This window comes from Artemia franciscana, chromosome 13, assembly GCF_032884065.1.
Source record: "Artemia franciscana chromosome 13, ASM3288406v1, whole genome shotgun sequence".
Classification (NCBI taxonomy): domain Eukaryota; kingdom Metazoa; phylum Arthropoda; class Branchiopoda; order Anostraca; family Artemiidae; genus Artemia; species Artemia franciscana.
In genome coordinates, this window is record NC_088875.1 from 29,855,458 (window position 1) to 29,875,601 (window position 20,144).

Below are 20,144 nucleotides of genomic sequence, written 5' to 3' on the forward strand. Positions count from 1 at the left end.
ATATAGTTAACAAACATTACCGTCAATAATAATAAAAGAATTAACATATCGGAGAGTAAACTTTTCCATGTGAACTTTAAATTGAAAAAGTTGCAAAAATCTTCACATCTACCATAAATAAAGTCAATTTTTGATCGCGCAAAGTTTCAAGTATAATTTACTTCACGATATAATCGATAAACATTACCGTCAACAATAATAAAAGAATAAACATTTTGGAGAATAAACTTTTTCATTTAAACTTAAAGTTAAAGTTGCAAAGATTTTCACAATTACTATAAATAAAGTCAATTTTTGATGGCGCTAGATATTGGGGCTGGTTTTCACGTATAATTTACTTTACGATATAATCGATAAACATTAACGCCAATAATAAAAAAAAAATATTAATATTTTGTAGGGCAAACATTTCCATGTAAACTTTAAGTAACTACGTATTATGCATTTTCGGTCAACTTTATAATTAATGTCTATAATAATTGTCTTCGAAAACATAACGTGATTGATTTTCACAATTACTACAAATAAAGTCAATTTTTGATCGCGCTAGGTATTGGGCTTGGTTTCACGTATAATTTACTTGACGAAATAATCGATAAACGTTACCGTCAATAATAATAAAAGAATTAACACTTCGGAGAGTAAACATTTCCATGTAAACTTAAAGTTGAAAAAGTTGAAAAAATTTTCACAATTACTATAAATAAAGTTTAAATTTTAAGTAACTAAGTATTATGCGTATATATGCGGTCAACTTTAAAATCAATGTCTATAATCAATGTTTTCGAAAACATTATACGGTTGATTTTCACAATTACTATAAATAAAGTCAATTTTTGATCGCGCTAGGTATTGGGCTCGGTTTCACGTATAATTTATTTTATGATATAATCGATAAACGATAACGTTAATAATAATAAAAAATTAACATTTTGTAGGGCAAACATTTCCATGTCAACTTTAAGTAACTACGTATTATGCGTTTACGGTCAACTTTATAATAAATATCTAACGGTTGAGTAGCCCACACAGCCATAATGTAAAAAAACTGTTTTTGAACACTGGAATAACTTTACAGATTTCATTGCCTACAACTTCATCGAAACTACACTTATCTAAAAAGAGGGTTCATTTTATAGTAAAAAAAAAAAAATTCCAGCTCTTTAGCGATGGCTCAATTTGAACAGTCTTCACGGACACAGCTATTAGTTCTGAAAATCAATTCTAAAAGCATTATACAAAACAAAAAGAGAAAGATGTTTTAGTCATAAAAGATAAATCGCTGGGTTTATATTTACTGGGCGTAGTTGCAGAGGCTTATTTAAACTCTTTTTTCATTACGACTTTTTCAGGCAAAGCTGACCGAGTGAAAACAGCCTTTTATTAACCGGATATAGCTTCTTTTTTTTTTAAATCACTTCACATGCGTTTGATCTGACTTATGAATCTTAAAAAGGACCAGTGAAGACTGGAGCTGCCAGAGAAATTCAAACACGGCATGCGACTCCGCCTGAACAAGCATTGAAGCTACGGTTTTAATCTATAATAGGAGGGGCGAACCGGCCAATATCGGAAAAGAAAATGCTTCAATACTTCTGGCTGCACAACTACTGAAAAATAGTTTCATTAGCTACATATTAAAAAGAAGTCCAATTATTAATCCACATTAGTAATATATACGTAGTTGTACTTAGTCATATAAAAGAACACTCCCCCCACACATGGACAAACTCACGTAACATTTAGAAAAAGTACAGTTTCCTAGCCAAAAAAGAAGCCAAGTCAACTTTACCTACAAAGTTACATCATGATAGCTTCTAGCAATTTTTTAGAAGGTACACCGAAAAAGAAAACAAGGACAAGGGTAATCCGGCTGAACCAATATCAAATGTGCCCATATTCGTCATATAAATAAGAAAAATAAAGCATAGATTATTGCGTGTTACACAACAAATGCTTAGTTATATGAGAAACAATTGAGGACACAGTTACCTATGATGACGTGAAAAATACTTAAAAGAAAAAATATTTTAAAAGGAAAATTATTTTGAAAACTGCTCTTTTTCACGCTACACATATATCTAGAACCGTTATTCTGGAGGTTTGTATCATAAAGGCTATCTGTTGATTCCCTTAAATGACGGTTCAAAAGATGTATAAAACCTAAGTAAAAGACTCGTGGCACATTGGACGGGCCAAAAGTTGCCAAGCTTTATCTTCACTTTCTGTGAAATATTAACTATGAAACAACAGAAGCGCAACAATGGAAATAAAAATTCTTACCCATGAGCGCTCATCTCGCATTTTTAATAAAATTTCATAATGAAGATCTTTCCAGAGGATATCATCAGCCAATGCAATAGCAAATTGTCCGATTAAAGGGGCAACAAGATTCTCAATTCTGCTTGAAGCCTTCGCTTCGCCACATAAAGGATTCTCCAACTAGAGAGGATAATGAAATTAACATCTAGCAATTTCAGATATAATTACCTTTGTCAAAGTGATTAGACAATATCAGATAATATGTAGATACATGTTGTATGCATATATTATAATAGGTTCAAACGTGTATTGTACGACAATTAAACTTATGAGTCTTTTTGTAAACCATTATATTTATATAAAGAATTGTCTTTATTTCAGATTTATTTATTACAATGCCTTCTCTACGTCTTCATGATGTATTAGATAGTTAAAAAATTTACAACCACTTAGAGCTGTATAATTTGCAGGTTCGGTTTTAAGTTATGGAACGTGATTATAAGAAATTTGATATTTTATTGCTCATTCAAGAATTAATCCAAAAAGGCTATTTTAGTGGCTGCATATAGTTCATTCATTGTGTTTATTTGACTTTGAAGAGGTTTCTCGTGCGTTTTAAAGATTGGAAATTCTTCCAGTTTTTTCTACCTTTAAAGGAAGGGGCACACATCTTCTAACAGGAGGTGAGGAGGGTAACTTTGTAACTTCAAGTGCCATCAAACGTTCTATAAATTGTAGCATATTTGGATTCAACAATGGAAGACAAGTACATTTCTTGTGAATATTTTTTTTGAATCTCCGTGACTTTAGAAAACCTTAAGAAAACCTCCTTGACTTAGAAAACCTTTAGAAAGCCTCCTTGACTTAGAAAACCTTTTGGCATCTTGCAGATGCCAAAAGTAGAACATATATTAGTATCAATGGCGTCAGTTGAAATTTTGAAGTTAAGCCCCGTCGCTCCCGAAACAGGATATTCGCATCATAAATTTTGAAGGATTATGGAGAGCTTTTGTTCACGTAAAATTCGTCTTGAAATGCATACCTCAGCCTTTTGTCTCTACAATACCTTATTGTTAAATTTTAATGCCTTAAAAAGTTTAACTTAAGGCAATAAAACTCGACTAATTCAAGATTTCTTAATATTCTTATTATAGTAAAAGAACATAATACCTGATTTACAATAGGCTTCATCAGTAGGTCAAATCTATCCTTGTTGAAAAACTGTTCGTTGTCATACAAGGCCAGTTTCATGAGACAGCACAGTAAGAAGATTAATAACTGATCTGACTTTTCATCATTTTTCTTCTCAAATAATTCAGCTTGTTTACTCAATTCGTTCAACAGATCAGCAACATGCTTAACAATTTGTCCAGCAAATAGCGAAAAGAGTCCTTTGATTTTTTCTGCAATCATATCCGAAATCCTAAGTGAGAAAAGAAATAATGTAAGTAAAAATTATTTCTAGGCTCTGGGCCACCAACTGACACCATTCCTCCTCCCAGTTCACCACACACCGATCCGCATCAGCAGCAGGTCAGATTAACCGCAGAAACGATTAGGCTTTTTTCGTATTGGAAGCGTTGATGCAAAACCAGAAGAACTAGGATGCTCAAGGACACCCAAGAAAAGGAAAAAAAATTCGGTAAATAAACGTGGAAAAGAAGAGAAAAGGCAAGCTAAGAAGGCGCCCTGGGAGGATCTTGAGCTGCAAGATTCATCTGATGAGTCATTAGATTTTGGTGAGGAAGATAACCTTGAAGACCAACCGTTCAGCCAGTCTTCCTGGTCAGCAAGAAATCACGTACGTTTTAAATTCCAGCCAAATAAGTCAACCCGTTGCTGCGTAAGCTTAGCCGAGGATATAGCAGAAGACGAAGCTACAATTAGCTTCCTCCGCAAAAAAAACGAAATGTTTGTTTTTCCAGAGTTAGAAGATAATGCAAGTTGGTATTTTTCTAATATTCACAAGTCTTTTATCCTGCCGAGGAACCAGCAGAATGCTTCGTTTTGAATTTCATTTCTTACCAGACAATATGACTCAATCAAACAAGCTGAAGACGTTAAATTTTCATTTGAAACTTCATTTTAATAATTTTCTACGACTGTATTCGAAGTATAAATACTATTTTATGTAACAACTTAGTATTCTTTTCAGAAAACAAATAATTTTTGGCATTTTGTTTTAGCTTGTCCGGTTCAAACTCCAGCGTGTCCGAACCAAGCCTACCAGCTAGGGTTGGTTCAAACACTGACCAGAAGTATAAATGCAGATTTTGTCCCGCAATTTCTACCTTCATCTTGTCAAGTGATGATACGTAACATGCTACTGTAATGTTTTTTCGTGTTTTCAGGTAATCGATTATTATAACTTTATGGCTATACCACAAAACCGTCACCGTCACTTTCCCAGCTGAACAAACAGTTTCGCTTGTTTTGGAGTCAATCTTCCTCTGCAGTCAACTGTCTTGACAGTAACTAATCGACTTCAAAACTCTGATTGATTACGCCTAAACTGCGCCAACAGAGCATTGGAAGTGTTCATTCGAACGTGTTGTCAGTCAAACCTGAGCAAACGCGGTACCCAACGTGCGGACAGCTATCTTATGCCTAAATCTTGATTCAAGACGCTCTTTAGACATATTCATAGCCTCTGCTGTCTCTCTCACTTTAATTCGATGGTCATCTAGCACTACTTCATGAACTTTAGCGATGACGGTATTGTCAATGGTTGTATTCGCGGACTTCCCAAACGTTCATCGTCTACCTAGTTTGTACAACCGCGTTTGAGTCCAGCAGCCAAAAATTTAACGGTAACGAACTAAGTTGCAGAGACCCTAGGTAGAGCATAAAATTTATTCTTGATTTGCGCGGAAGTATTACCTTTCCAAAAGAAATAAACGTTTTCCCGTATATGCCACCTTTTAGTTGTTTCCAGTATAATAATTGTTTATATAATAGTTTCCAATACAATAAAAAATATATGTATGATCGATTTTGCACTTGAGACGGTGAAATTTGAAACAGACCAATACTTTTTTTTTAATTATGTATAATTGCAGTACATTTTTAAAATATCAATCCCAAAATATTTATCTTTAAATATTTTGGTTTTATATTTATCCATAGTGCAAAGTATTATGTTCCCTACATTTACGAGACGATTGATTCTTAGTGTTTTTCCTTTTGACTAAATGTAAGTAGGTACTCCAGTTTTATACCACAGCATTATGAGGGACAACATATAGTATAGCCTACATTGCTAAAATAAGGCAATGCAAAAATCAGCTTCAATTCCTTTTGAGGTTAAAAACAAGCATACTTGACACTCACAAATGAGAGATACTCAAACTAAGTACCAATCAAATTTAGCCTATACCAGCCAATTCGTGTAGCACAGAGCAACACAAACATCAAACAATGTAACAAGAGAATAGTACAATATCTTCGCACTATAAAGATACAAAATGCGAATATTTTTAACAAAATAATAGGTATGTTCTACCTTAAAAGTTATTCCAGCATTCAGGAACTGTGATATTTACCTAGCTTGTAATTCAAGTTAAGGAAAGTTTGTATAACTATCAGTCACATAAGCGACTAATACACATGATAGTTTCAGACAAGAAATATGCTACTTGAAGTGTATTAAAACTATGACCATAGAAAAGATCCTCAACTTTTAGATAAGAATCCTAGACAAGTCTTATACAATATACTTCAATAACAAAAATATGCTTAATTTCAATTAGATTGCAAGTTTAATTTTTGAATGAATATCATAGTTACTAAGTTTGCATTTGCCACACTTCCTTAGAAAGCAACAAAACAACAAAATTAGTACAGGATGCCAATGCAAAAACAACAGATGCAAATGGGGGAAACAAAAGGATCTAACCAGGGTCGAAACTTGAAGAGTATTTGAGGTAAAAAAGGAAAAGGTGCTAAACGACTTTTATAGAAATCATTTAAGGACATTTTTAAGATACAAGACTTGAGTTATTATGAACGAAGAGGTTCAATCACACTTGTATGTTCAATAACATGTTATGGTGGCTTAGGTAGCTTCGGCATATCTTTCAGGAGAAATCTCTAAATCTCTTCAAATCTCTAGAATCGTTCTACCAAATAGCCCAAAAAGAATACAAAAGCACAACTGCTACCCCTCCCCATTTTTGACTGGATGAACCTATTAAAATTACTTTCAATTTACATAGATTCATTGGGAGATAGTCACACCAAAAAAAGTCATTGTCACTTTGTTGGTTTGAAGCGGATTAACTCAACAGCGTTTTTGAAAATAGAAATGAAGACAGGGAGGATTAACCTACTAAACTCATGTACCACGGAATGAACTACAAACTAATACACAAATGGAAGGGAAAACATACCAATTATGATAGTTAAAAAAAGAAACGGTTGCCTAGGCTGTGGGCTACTTATGTAGCCCTATCTCTGGGCTACCAGAGATAGTACTTCATTTTGTTTCTTTCGGCGAAAGAGATATTTTCGCGGGCAATCACGACATTTTTAAGAGATAAATTTTCCAAAGCAAAGGAAACAGAGAGTGAGCAATTACCTGTAAAAAGTAAGCATTCTCTCCTTATTATCGTCTTCATGCATCCAATCGTAGAGTTTGAAATATAATGGTCTGAAATGGATTTCTGGAAGTTTCATGACCATTGAAACCAAGGAATGTGCCACTGACAACTCCAAATTATCAACATCTTCTTCACTTAGTTGATACTCTTCTAACTTTCTTTTCTTTTTGCCTACCTTCTGAGAGAAGAAAAAGAATGAGAAAGAGAATGCATAAACATACCACAAAAGAGCTTTAACTAAACTATTCTATCGAAGTAAGGAAAAGGGCAAGTAAACTTTTAAGATTGCTGAAATACTTGTAAGAAGAAAAAAAAAAAAAAAAAAAGTTTTTCAATAATAATAATGGATGCCCGGTAAATTACTTCTTCATTATTATTGGTGAAAAAAGGAAGCGTTTTTTGTCTTTTTTTTATCATTTTACTGAAATAATGTATCCATTTTTTCTAATTTTTTTATTATTTCATTTTAATTGTAAATGGAAAGGCAGTGTGGTTTAAAAAATTATTTTAGAATCAAAACACTTTGGAAGTACAGGTTCTGTAAAGTACTGATTATAATTATTTCATAGTCAAATAAACCGATAATTACATTTAACCTCTCTAGTACCAACATTTTGAAAAAAGTTTACCTTTCTTTAAATTGGTAGACCGCGATATATACAAAATTTTGATTAATAATTTATTATTCTATAAACAGATTTATTGCATAATTAAATTTTCTATAGTTACATTATATTCTTAACTGGTTGGTAAATGCACGATTTTCCGTTAGTTTCTTAATTAGTCACTTTTTTTTTCTTCAACTTCTTTCGACATGTGATTAGCGCAGGAAAAATCTTGATTTGAGCACAAATATTTAAAGAATGCCATGTATTACTACAACTAACAACTAACTGCAGCACCAAGCCGTTGAGACCAACACAGCTACATATGCTCCTCCTCTGCCCCAACCTGATCAAAGCCTCCCTATTAAAAACCTCCCAGGAAATTCCCGTTTCCATTGGTCTGTCCTCTCAACCCATTTGGGGATAAACTGCTTTTAGTTTGTCCCTAGAAAATTGACCGACAAGGACAATCTTTGGCAATCTATCATCCTTCATCTGCAGCCATTCATCCTTTCTCTCAGTATAGCTCTAGAAAGAATGCAATGCAATTCTAAGAAATTCTATATTTGTAGAAAACTACCATATTATCACGGGAGAATTGTGAGGAAAATTGGAAAGCAATAACATCCTTCACTATTTGTAAGTGTAAATCACTATTTTTCCGCAGAATGAAACATTAAAAAAATTGTCCGTGCGCCTTGCATCTTGTGCGGGACGCGTATTCCCTTATACTAAAATTAAATAAAAAAAAACTAATTTTTTTAGCTGAAAGTAAGGAGCGACATTAAAACCTAAAACGAACAGAAATTACTCCGTATATGAAATGAGTTGTCCCCTCCGCAATCCCCCGCTCTTTACGCTAAAGCTTTTAATTGTTTTAAAAAGTAGAATTGTGGCAAAGAGTCAAACTTTAGCGTTAAGAGCGAGGGATTGTAGAGGGGACAACTCATTTCATATATGGAGTAATTTCTGTTCGTTTTAAGTTTTAATGTCGCTCCTTACTTTCAGCTAAAAAAATTAGTTTTTTTTTATTCAATTTCTGAACGTTTTTGAATTAATGCATATTTGGTTTTGGCTCTCCGCACATAAATTATTAAAATGAAATTTGTATATTAATTCTTTTTTTGGCTAAATGGCTTTCTCTTAGTTTTGATCAGACGATTTTGAGAAATAAGGGGTGGAGAAGGAGGCCTAGTTGCCCTCCAATTTTTCGGTTACTTAAAAAGGCAACTAGAACTTTTAATTTTTAATGAACGTTTTTATTAGTAAAAAATATACGTAACTTAAGAATTAACTTACGTAACAAACTTTCATAACCTTATATTTTTATTATGTATACGAGGGGGTTTGTACCCTCGTTAATACCTCGCTCTTTACACTAAATCGTAAGTTTTGTCCCAATTCTTTAAGAATGACCCCTACAAGAATGACCCTATTTATAGTTGAAATTACTAAAAATACTTTAGCATAAAGAGCAAGGTATTTATCTCCTCCTAAATACCTCGCTCTTTATGCTAAAGTATTTTTAGAACCCCTCATATGCGTAATAATCTCTGTTCGTTTTAAGTTTCAATGCTACTTCTTCCTTTCATTTGAAAAAACGTTTTCATGTTTGTTTTTCATTGTTTTCTTATAGTAATGCTAGAGAATCCTGCGCCCTTGTCATTGAATTTTTCTTCCCTCATGACAGATTCCTCCAAGGAAAGATCCTCCAAAATAGCCCCCCCCCCCCAAACAAAATAAAATCCCCCTGAAAACGTCTGTACACTTCCTAATAACCATTACTATATGTAAACACTGGTCAAAGTTTGTAACTTGCAGCCCCTCCCCCAGGGATTGTGGGGTAGTAAGTCATCCCCAAAGACATAGTTATTATGGTTTTCGACTATGCTGAACAAAATGGCTATCTCAAAATTTTGATCCGTTGACTTTGGGAAAAATGAGCGTGGGAGGGGGCCTAGATGCCCTCCAATTTTTTTGGTCACTTAAAAAGGACACTAGAACTTTTCATTTCCGTTAGAATGAGCCCTCTTGCGACATTCTAGGACCACTTGGTCGATACGATGACCCCTGGGAAACAAAAAAAAAACAAAACAAATAAACACGCACCCGTGATTTGTCTTCTGGCAAAAAATACAAAATTCCACATTTTTGTAGATAGGAGCTTGAATCTTCTACAGTAGGGTTCTCTGATACGCTGAATCTGATGGTGTCATTTTCGTTAAGATCCTACGACTTTTAGGGGGTGTTTCCCCCTATTTTCCTAAATAAGGCAAATTGTCTCAGGCTCGTAACTTTTGATGGGTAAGACTAAACTTGATGAAACTTATATATTTAAAATCAGCATTAAAATGCGATTCTTTTGATGTAGCTATTTATATCAAAGTTCAATTTTTTAGAGTTTTGGTTACTATTGAGCCGGGTCGCTCCTTACTACAGTTCGTTACTACGAACTGTTTGATATTATCTGCTCATTTCAGAATATCCATGAAGCTTTGCACTAACCAAATTATTTATAATTAGTTTTACGTTCACTAGTGAAACTGCTTTTTTCTACGACAAACCAATCGTAACTATGCTTAATACAATATTATAACTGATATGAACAATTATACGCCCCGCTAAGAAAGTCAACAAATAAAGATGATTTACCCTCCAAAATCTTATTCATACAGCAGTTTAGTAATTCGATGGGTATAATTCAGCAGCAACTCCAATGTTAATGTGTTTACTAAACTTGCGCTCAGGCACACAACGTGCGTTAACACACGCACTCAGGTGCAATTCTAAAGTAGGTGCAATAGTGGTTGGAAGGAAGTCAGTAAAGCATATGTACAGCATTCTGTTAATAAAATAAAAAGAATTATCACAAGGATTCAGTTTGAATGAGCCTTAAGTCCCTGAACGAACCTTAAGGACTTGAATGAACATATCACCAATGCCATGATAAAAATGGGAAACTCAAAAATAAACGGAAAGACAAAAGAAATGGATAGTTAACAATTCTCACTGAAGTTTTTGCTGCGATATTCCTGAAGTTCAAACTTTCAATGTAGAAGTTGGTGAGATTTTCAATTTCTGAAACGACGTCTTCTTTGGTGGTGTTTTTGAAAGTTTCTTGCATCAAAGCAAATAAATGTTGCTTTTCTTCATTGTTGAGCTCTTTGTAGACGACTTCAAGACAAGGCACAAGAGAGCGTACAGGGACATTCGCAGCGAGGGAAACTCTGAAAAGAAGTTAATCATCAGTTATTTAATCATCATTTATTTAATCATCAGTTATTTAATCATCAGTTATATAATCATCAATTATTTAATCATCAGTTATTTAACCATCAGTTATTTAATCATCATTTATTGAATCATCAGTTATTGAATCATCAGTTATTTAACCATCAGTTATTTAATCATCAGTTATTTAATCATCAGTTATATAATCATCAATTATTTAATCATCAGTTATTTAACCATCAGTTATTTAATCATCAGTTATTGAATCATCAGTTATTGAATCATCAGTTATTTAATCATCAGTTATTTAATCATCAGTTATCTAATCATCAGTTATTTAATCATCAATTATTTAATCATCAGTTATTTAATCATCAGTTATTTAATCATCAGTTATTTAATCATCAGTTTTTGAATCATCAGTTATTTAATCATCAGTTATTTAATCAGCAGTTATTTAATCATCAGTTATTTAATCATTAGTTATTTAATCATCAGTTATTTAATCATCAGTTATTTAATCATCAGTTATTTAATCATCAGTTATTTAATCATCAGTTATTTAATCATCAGTTATTGAATCATCAGTTATTGAATCATCAGTTATTTAATCATCAGTTATTTAATCATCAGTTATTTAATCATCAGTTATCTAATCATCAGTTATTTAATCATCAGTTATTTAATCATCAGTTATTTAATCATCAGTTATTTAATCATCAGTTATTTAATCATCAGTTATTTAATCATCAGTTATTTAATCATCAGTTATTTAATCAGCAGTTATTTAATCATCAGTTATTTAATCATTAGTTATTTAATCATCAGTTATTTAATCATCAGTTATTTAATCATCAGTTATTTAATCATCAGTTATTTAATCATCGGTTATTTAATCATCAGTTATTTAATCCCCCGCGGTTATGATAAGATTCTCATGAGGATCATGATCGTGCGGGATAAACTTTTTTTAAAAAGAAATTTAATGGCTTTGATTCAGAAAAAGTGACCAAGTGCAAAGGCCCATTGAGCCAGTGGTCAGAAGATAAGATAATACTTTATTGAAAAACGAGTATCAAAAGCTAAGAGAATAGCGAAATTCGTATTTCAAGTAAAAAAAATATATTAAAATCAAAACAAATATTAAACATAACGCGAGTCAAAAATCAGTAAAGACACAAGTGATGATATAAAAATGGCTTTAGGCCAGAAACAAAAATAAAAAGCTGTATTCGAACTCTGAATTTAAGAAACTAGAGCTCTACAGAACAAAGGAGCAAAGAAAAGAAACCCCACAAAAATGCCAATATTTTGACAATGCTCAAACAAATAAAAGAAGGAAACGAAAGAGCTCTATTTAGCTCAGGTCAGATGTCAAGAATTGTTAAGGCACTCCGAGATAAAAGGGATGAAATTTTTTCAGAGCCTCTAGGTAACAGCGTAGATTGGAAAGTAATGTTGGGACTGCTAAGGAGGCTAAATAGGGAGGACGGGGTCTTGTGGGGTTGTGAAAACCAGGGAAATGTTCTCTGTGCAAATATCGAAAACGATATCCTTGGTAAAACTTAGTAAAAGGCAAGCAAATGCTATCCTTACTATCTTTTAAAAGTATGTTACAAAGAAGGAGCATGGGATTTTACTCAATTTGTTAATGATCCTAAGTGAACGCTTCTGGACCGCCTCAGTTTTGTTGACAAAAACAAAAGCAAGAACCGGATGCCAGAGCAGACATCCGTATCCCAATAATGGCCTGACAAAGTACAGGCAAATACAGAGGGCATGCATCTCGGGACAATTAATTTTATTCACAAGTTTAAACAAGGATATCTATGCAATTACTTGTTTAAAAATATTTGAAACATGTATATGCCATTTAAGTGAAAATTATGGTCCCAAGGAGTTTCACTTGTTACACTGACACTTCGGGTCTAGAAAAAGGGGTATAGACTTTAGTATGTTTATTGCCATAATATTTGACTTGAGAGCATTTAATATAATCTTAGGTTGTCAAGGGTCAGGATTTCAAAGAGGTCAATTTTAGTATTGACCTATATCATACTTCAATGTGTTATCCATACATTTCCATCTTTGAGGAAACTCCTTAACAATTTCTAATAATTACTAGGAATAAAAGTGGTCCCAATGAAGTTGCTTAAGGAACTTCACAGCAAATAGGGAGGGGTCAGAGAACATATTTTTGTATTTCACCTTTTGCGATTTATTTGATAGGAGCAACATTACAATATTTACTACAAAGGGTCGAGTCAACCAAGTTCAAAGTTTTTGAGGTAAACAAGAACAAGATTAAGCCAAACGTTTGGTTTTTCTAGTTATTTAAGACGGTATAGAGCAAGTGCACTAGGTAATCGGTAATGAAAGTTTCGTTTAAGTTACCAAACTGTCGGACGTCAATGTATGGAATAATTTTCACTTTAAACCAGTCGCAAAGGTAACCTTCATAAGCTGTTGGAAAACCTACAGTAAGTGCAATAGGAGTAATTGCACTTTTCAAGCAACTTAGGAATCTACCAAATTTGTAATTTGGTTGAAAACATTTCCTAAAGATTCATCAATTTTATATGAAAAGGCTTTAATTGATAGTCAATAAAAAAAAAAAAAAAAAAAAAAAAAAAAAGACCAAACCTTGGCATTTGAGCAACAGAAATGTTTTTAGCACCAGAATGTTCAGAAAAATCTGCATAGTAATATATCCAAAATTAGCCATAAAGAAAAACCTCTTTTTTCAGGGAAAAGAGGGAGGAAAGTGTAAGGGGATGTCAAATTTAAGTTTGTTCAATATTTTATAGCATTTCCTATTAATTCAAGCCCGGGTAGACCAAAAATGACATCAAAACTAGAAAATTTCATCACTTAGTACACCATTTCCACCCAAGCAAGGTCAGAGGGGGATGAAAAACCAGAATCGTCATTTGTGCAGTTTTGGCGGATTGAAAGGTCGTTTCCTATTTATTTAAGTGTGGGGAGACCGAAAATAACATCAGAACTAAACAATTCCATCAATTAGTATCCTATTTCTACCGTAGGCGAGGTTAGAAGGGGTAAAACACCAATTACGGTGTTGTAATATTATAAGACATAATTAAAAAAAAAAAACAAATAATTGAAAGGTTATTTCCCATTAATTCAAGTCCGGGCAAACCAAATATGAAATCAGAATTCCATAACTTAATACCCTATTTCCACATTTTTTTTCAATTATGTAAATACTTTCTGAGACTCTTGCAGAGTTCACTTTAGAAGATTAGATTGTGTTTTTTTTCCCTCTTTCTTTTCTTTTTGAGCAATGAGGACGAATTGGCGGAGGTCCTTGTCGAAATGTTCGGTTGATTTTCATCTTCATATTTTGCTACTGGCTGACAAATCCTCGTTTTTTCACCTATTTGATTTTTCTCTTTTCATTTACTATTTCCTTTCTTGTTTTCGTATTTTAATTATGTATTCTATTATTATAATACCACAAATGGTATTTTTACCATTACCTCATAAAGCGGTTATAAACCTCATACATTACATTTTACAAACCTCCTAAAGCGTTTTCTAAATCGAAATTGCAAACAATCCCATTAACAAAACAAGAGCTAAGAGCTCATATGGCACTTGTGACGAGGCGAGAAGAGCTAAGAGCCAAGAGATCATATGGTATGAGCTCTAACAAAATTCTATGAATCAATAGATTGATTTAAAAAGGAAAATAAGAGGCTTAATGCCGGTCAAGATTTAAAATAAGAGCTCCGAGTCACAAAGTCCTTCTAAATATCAAAATTTATTAAGATCCGATCACCCACTCGTAAGTTATAAATACTTAATTTTTTCTAATTTTTCCTCTCCCTTTTGCCCCCCAGATGGTCGAATCTGGGAAAACGACTTTATCAAGTCAAATTGTGCAGCTCCCTGACATGCCTACCAATTTTCATCGCCCTAGCACGTCCAGAAGCACCGAACTCGCCAAATCACTGAACCCCTCCCCCCAACTCCCCCAAAGAGAGCAAATCCAGTACGATTCTGTCAATCACGTATCAAGGACATTTGTTTATTCTATCCACCAAGCTTCATCCCGATTCCTCCACTCCAAGTGTTTTTCCAAGATTTCCCCCCTCCAACTCCCCCCCAATGTCAAAAGATCTGGTCGGGATTTGAAATAAGAGCTCTGAGACATGAATTCCTTCTAAAAATCAAATTTCATTACGATCCGATCATCTATTCGTAAGATAAAAATACCCCAATTTTCATGTTTTCCAAGAATTCCGGTTTCCCCCTCCAACTCCCCCGAATGTCACAGGATCTGGTCGGAATTTGAAATTAGAACTTTAAAGCACAAGATCCTTCTAAATATCAAATTTCATTAAGATCTGGTCACCCTTTCGTAAGTTACAAATACCTCAATCTTCAAAATACCCCCCCCCCCCAAATTCCACCAAAGAGAGCAGATCCGGTCCAGTTATGTCAGTCACGTATCTTAGACAGGTTTCTATTCTTCCCATCCAGTTTCATCCTAATCTCACCGCTTTAAGTATTTTCTAAGATTTCCGGTCCCCTCAACTGCCCCCCCCCCCCAATTACGCTTGATCCGGTTGAGATTTAAAATAAGATATCTGAGTTACGAGGTCCTTCTATATATGAAGTTTCATGAAGATCCGATCACTCCTTCGTAAGTTAAAAATACGTCATTTTTTCTTATTTTTCAGAATTACCCCCCCCCCCAAATTGAGCAGATCCGTTCCAATTATGTAAATCACGTATGCAAGACTTCTGCTTATTTTTCCAACCAAGTTTCATCTCAATCCCTCCAATCTAAGCGTTTTCCATCATTTTAGGTTTCCCTACCCCAAACTTCCCCCAATGTCACCAGATCCGGTCAGGATTTAAAATAAGAGCTTTGAGACACGATATCCTTCTAAATATCAAATTTCATGGAGATCCAATCACCCGTTCGTAAGTTAAAAATACCTCATTTTTTCTAATTTTTCAGAATTAACCCCCCCCCCCCCAACTACCCCAAATAGAGCGGATCCGTTCTGGTTATAAAATGAGAGCTCTAAGACACGATATCCTTCTAAACATCAAATTTCATTGAGATCCGATCACCCGTTCGTAAGTTGAAAATACCTCATTTTTTCTATTTTTTAAGAATTACTCCCCCCCCAACTACCCCAAAGAGAGCGAATCAGTTCCGAGTATGTCAATCATGTATCTGGGACTTGCACTTATTTTTCCCATCAAGTTTCATCCCGATCCCTCCACTCTAAGTGTTTTCCAAGATTTTAGGTTTCCCCCCTCCAACTCCCCCCAATGTCATCAGATCCGGTCGGGATTTAAAATAAGAGCTCTGAGACACAATATCATTCCAAACATCAAATTTCATTAAGATCCAATAACCCGCTCATAAGTTAAAAATACTTCATTTTTTCTATTTTTTCCGAATTAACCGGCCCCCCACTCCCCCCCAAGATGTTCAAATCGGGAAAACGACTATTTCTAATTTAATCTGGTCCAGTCCCTGATACGCTTGCCAAATTTCATCGTCCTAGCTTACCTGGAAGTACCTAAAGTAGCCAAACCGGGACTTTAGGTTTCCCCCCTCCAACTCCCCCCAATGTCATCAGATCCAGTCGGGATTTAAAATAAGAGCTCTGAGACACAATGTCATTCCAAATATCAAATTTCATTAAGATCCAATCACCCACTCATAAGTAAAAAATACTTCATTTTTTCTATTTTTTGCGAATTAACCGGCCCCCTACTCCCCCCCAGATGGTCAAATCGGGAAAAAGACTATTTCTAATTTAATCGGGTCCGGTCCCTGATACGCTTGCCAAATTTCATCGTCCTAGCTTACCTGGAAGTGCCTAAAGTAGCAAAACCGGGACCGACAGACAGACAAACAGACAGACCGACAGAATTGGCGATTGCTATATGTCACTTGGTTAATACCAAGTGCCATAACAAAAAGCGTACACTACAAATTCTAGACAAAAGATTGTGAGAAACTGGAACGAGAAGAAACTTCCTTGCCTCTGTAATAATAATAATAATAATAATAAAAAAAAAAATCCCACGTCATCTAGCACTACCCATTAAAATCATGAAGTTATTAATAAAAGTAAAATAAAAATTATTTGTAGTGCTGATATTTCGAATGTGTCTTTTGTCTTTTGCTTACACTGGGTTGAAAATTCCATGAAATCATATTAGTAGAAAAAGCACAAGCAGTATATTTGGGACATACTTTGGACTAGCCTATGTTCTGCATGCTAAACTAGTACCAACTATTTAACAATCCGTGAAAATATTTTGAAAACAAAATTCTAAAGCTAAGCGAATTCAAGGACGGTGATAGGATGATTCAAGGACGAAAGGGTAGAAATTAATAATGTGAGTCACACATGCACTAGGAGGAGAGGGACCACTGGGAGAACCTTGTCCCCCTGTGGAGTGGCTGGTCTAGAATATATAGGGTAATAAAGCCGTTGAGAGCAAACATAAAAAACAATAGAAAACAACACAAAAATATGCAATAACATGAAAAGAAAACTCACTTGATTCTCATCAGCTCGGAGTGCAACTTCGTTGGCTTTTCTGGCTTTTTGGTAGCAGATCCTGCTTTATGGAGAGCAGAAAAATGACAATAAACAGCTAAAAGTTGCATCAAATACGGGCTTAAAAATTGAGGCAGGGTATCAACAATTTTCTGGAGGCTAGATATTGCAGCTGTCAACAATAGCTCATTCCTAGAAAAGAAAAAGTTTTTAAAAGTGTTTAATAAGCGCATTTCTTTTAGCCTAACCATTTGAAGCAAATTTACTTGACTTTTTGGAAGAGCCTTCATAGAATGCCGTCTATGAAGATGGAAGATGCCGTCCTGGCCGAGTTGGTTGGTGCGCTGGATTCGGGATCCTTTGTCTGAGAGGACGCGGGTTCGAATCCCAGTGTACCCAATTCTTCAGTTGGGACGGGGGTCAGTGGCGTGACTCTGTAAGCTTAGCCAGAGTCGACCCAGCTCTAAATGGGTACCTGGAGAAATCTGGGGAAGGTAAACAGGAAGGGTGTGTGAAAGCACAGGATGGCTGGCAACCAACCCCCCATTGCACTTCCTGGCTGAAGGGCCAAGAAACGGAGATCAGCACCGCCGGTAGGGACTGTAAAGTCTAATGCCGTATCCTTTACCTTTACCTTTTACCTTCATAGAACTACAATAGCAAAATGCTGCATTTTGTTTACAGAAGTAATATAACAAGTATTAATGCAAGTAATAACAAAAATTATACTACTACTAATACTAAGACTTCACGGGGGAAGCAAGCCGTCTTAGACCAAACACAGCTACACACGCTCATAATCACAATGTTTTCAAAGCTTCACTCATTACCCCCCCCCCAAGAAATTCCAGTTTTCTTATAACCTCTTCCAACCTCATTTAGAGACAACTTGCTTTTCGTTTTGCCCAGGATGGAAGGCCAAAAGAACGATAAGTGGCAGTATGTCATCTTTCGTCCGTAAAATGTCTCCTAGCAATCTCAACCTTTCTCTAAAGGGTGGGATAGTACACATTTTTTTGCACAACTTGCTGCTTAACATATATTCAGGGGAACCGCTAACGCATAAGAAATCTTTTGGAGATTTTTGGAGTACCTACGTTTCAAAATCATACTTGACCACTGTCATTGCCGTAGTTTACAATATTCTAATCTTGGTTTGCATACTTATCTTCCTATTCTTCAAATTTTTTTCAACTTTTCTCGTTGCCAAACATCATCTCTTCGCCTTCATTTATTCCTAATCTTAGCTACTTAGTTTTCATCACATTAATTTTCGAGCCCATTCCTGCACTTCGAACTCTCACCCCCCCCCCCAAATTCATTTAATTTACCGAAAAAATTTATATAGGATACTTAAATCATCTACATAATCCAAGTCTAAGAGTTTTACCTTCCATTTGATTCTATGCTCTCCCATAGCCTTTACCCTGTTCCTTCAGACTAAATCCACTAAAATAACCCATATAAACAGGGATACGACAAACTCTGCGTAGCTCCCCATTCAACACCAAAACAGCTACTAACCTCGCTTCCTATTCCAACGGCATCAATATTGTTTTTGTAAATAGCACTAAACACTTTTTTGTACTTATCTGGTATATCACAAAAGGATAGGACAAAATAGTGTACAAGCGATAAAATGGATATGAAGTAGGAGTTGAAAGTATGAACTTGTATTGTTTCAAAATTTTTGTAGCGCCTTTTTACACGCTGAACTCAAAAACGTAGTAGATGTTTTTTTAGTTGGAGATTTTTAAATTTTATTTTTGTCCAGAACACTAAAAAGTGAACCATATACTGAATTCAAAAACTTAGCAGGTGTTTTTTTAGTTGTGAACTTTCAATTTTATTCTTGTCCAGAGCACCAAAAGATGAACCAAAACTATTGCGTAGTAACTATACTAGAAAAGAAACAAGGAAAATACAATTAAATTTTTTAATTGGGAACAAAAAAAGCTTAGCAAAGAAACTTCTCTCACAATGTTATCCTATAATTCTATGAATTGGGAACAAAAAAGCTTAGCCAAGAAACTTCTCTGAATAAATAATAATAATAAAAAACTGAACTTCAAATAGTCCCAATCCCAAAATGTAAAGTTTCTTAGCACTTTCTATATAATTTTCAATATTTTCATGCTACTGTTTTTTGTTTTTTTTTATTTGCCCCCTGCCCCCCCCTGATAAATTCCAACACACTTGCCTAGTCAAAAAAAGATATATATATATATATATATATATATATATATTTTCATTATTTTTAGAAATTTTGTTTAAACATGCTGTTTCTAACTCGCATTGATAGCGTTTACTTGTAGTAAACACCTGTCTATATAAGAAGGTTCCTTAAGGAGCCTCTTTATTCAAGTTTATTACATGAACATGGCTGGCTCTTCAGTGCTGAAAAGTCAAGGGTATTTTCTTTCTTCTGAACTACTTACCCTTCAACGTTTGGATTTTCCTGAAGGATTCTTAGCAGGTGTGGCATAAAAGATGTCATTTCCACTAAAGCTGAAGCCCCACAAAGCCGTACTCCCTCACCAAGACACAAAAGAGTTTGCCCTAGTACTGGAACCGGAAGAATGTCAGATTTTGTCACTAAAGATGAACTTAAGGCCAGAATCTAAAACGGAACATGATTTGACATCACAATGGCGAAGGGTTTAACAAAAACAAGGTTTAAAGACAAAGTGAAACTACAAAAACTCAAACTCCAAGCAACCAGAAATTACTATTAAAAATAAATGAAACCCAAGACGAACAAACATTAAAAGAGCAATCATAGAGCCAAAAAAAAAGAAAAAAAAGAAGAAAAAAAAAACAACAGATACTAACATAAATGAATAAATAAAGGCTTTTACTGAAAATAGAGGTATCTACAAGTTTTTAGTTTA

At 34.4% G+C, this 20,144-nt stretch overlaps 1 protein-coding gene across 1 annotated transcript in view; it reads right to left on the reverse strand.

Moving 5' to 3' along the window:
* The window catches only part of LOC136034780 (HEAT repeat-containing protein 1-like), a 138,529-nt gene that overhangs the window by 3,492 nt on the left and 114,893 nt on the right, over positions 1 to 20,144 (reverse strand). The window contains exons 23-28 of the mRNA XM_065716192.1: positions 19,692 to 19,873; positions 17,254 to 17,445; positions 10,476 to 10,692; positions 6,839 to 7,038; positions 3,433 to 3,685; positions 2,284 to 2,442 (exon numbers count right to left, since the gene is read on the reverse strand). Of these exons, the coding sequence (XP_065572264.1) occupies positions 2,284 to 2,442; positions 3,433 to 3,685; positions 6,839 to 7,038; positions 10,476 to 10,692; positions 17,254 to 17,445; positions 19,692 to 19,873 (1,203 nt within the window). The remainder of the gene's footprint in view (positions 1 to 2,283; positions 2,443 to 3,432; positions 3,686 to 6,838; positions 7,039 to 10,475; positions 10,693 to 17,253; positions 17,446 to 19,691; positions 19,874 to 20,144) is intronic.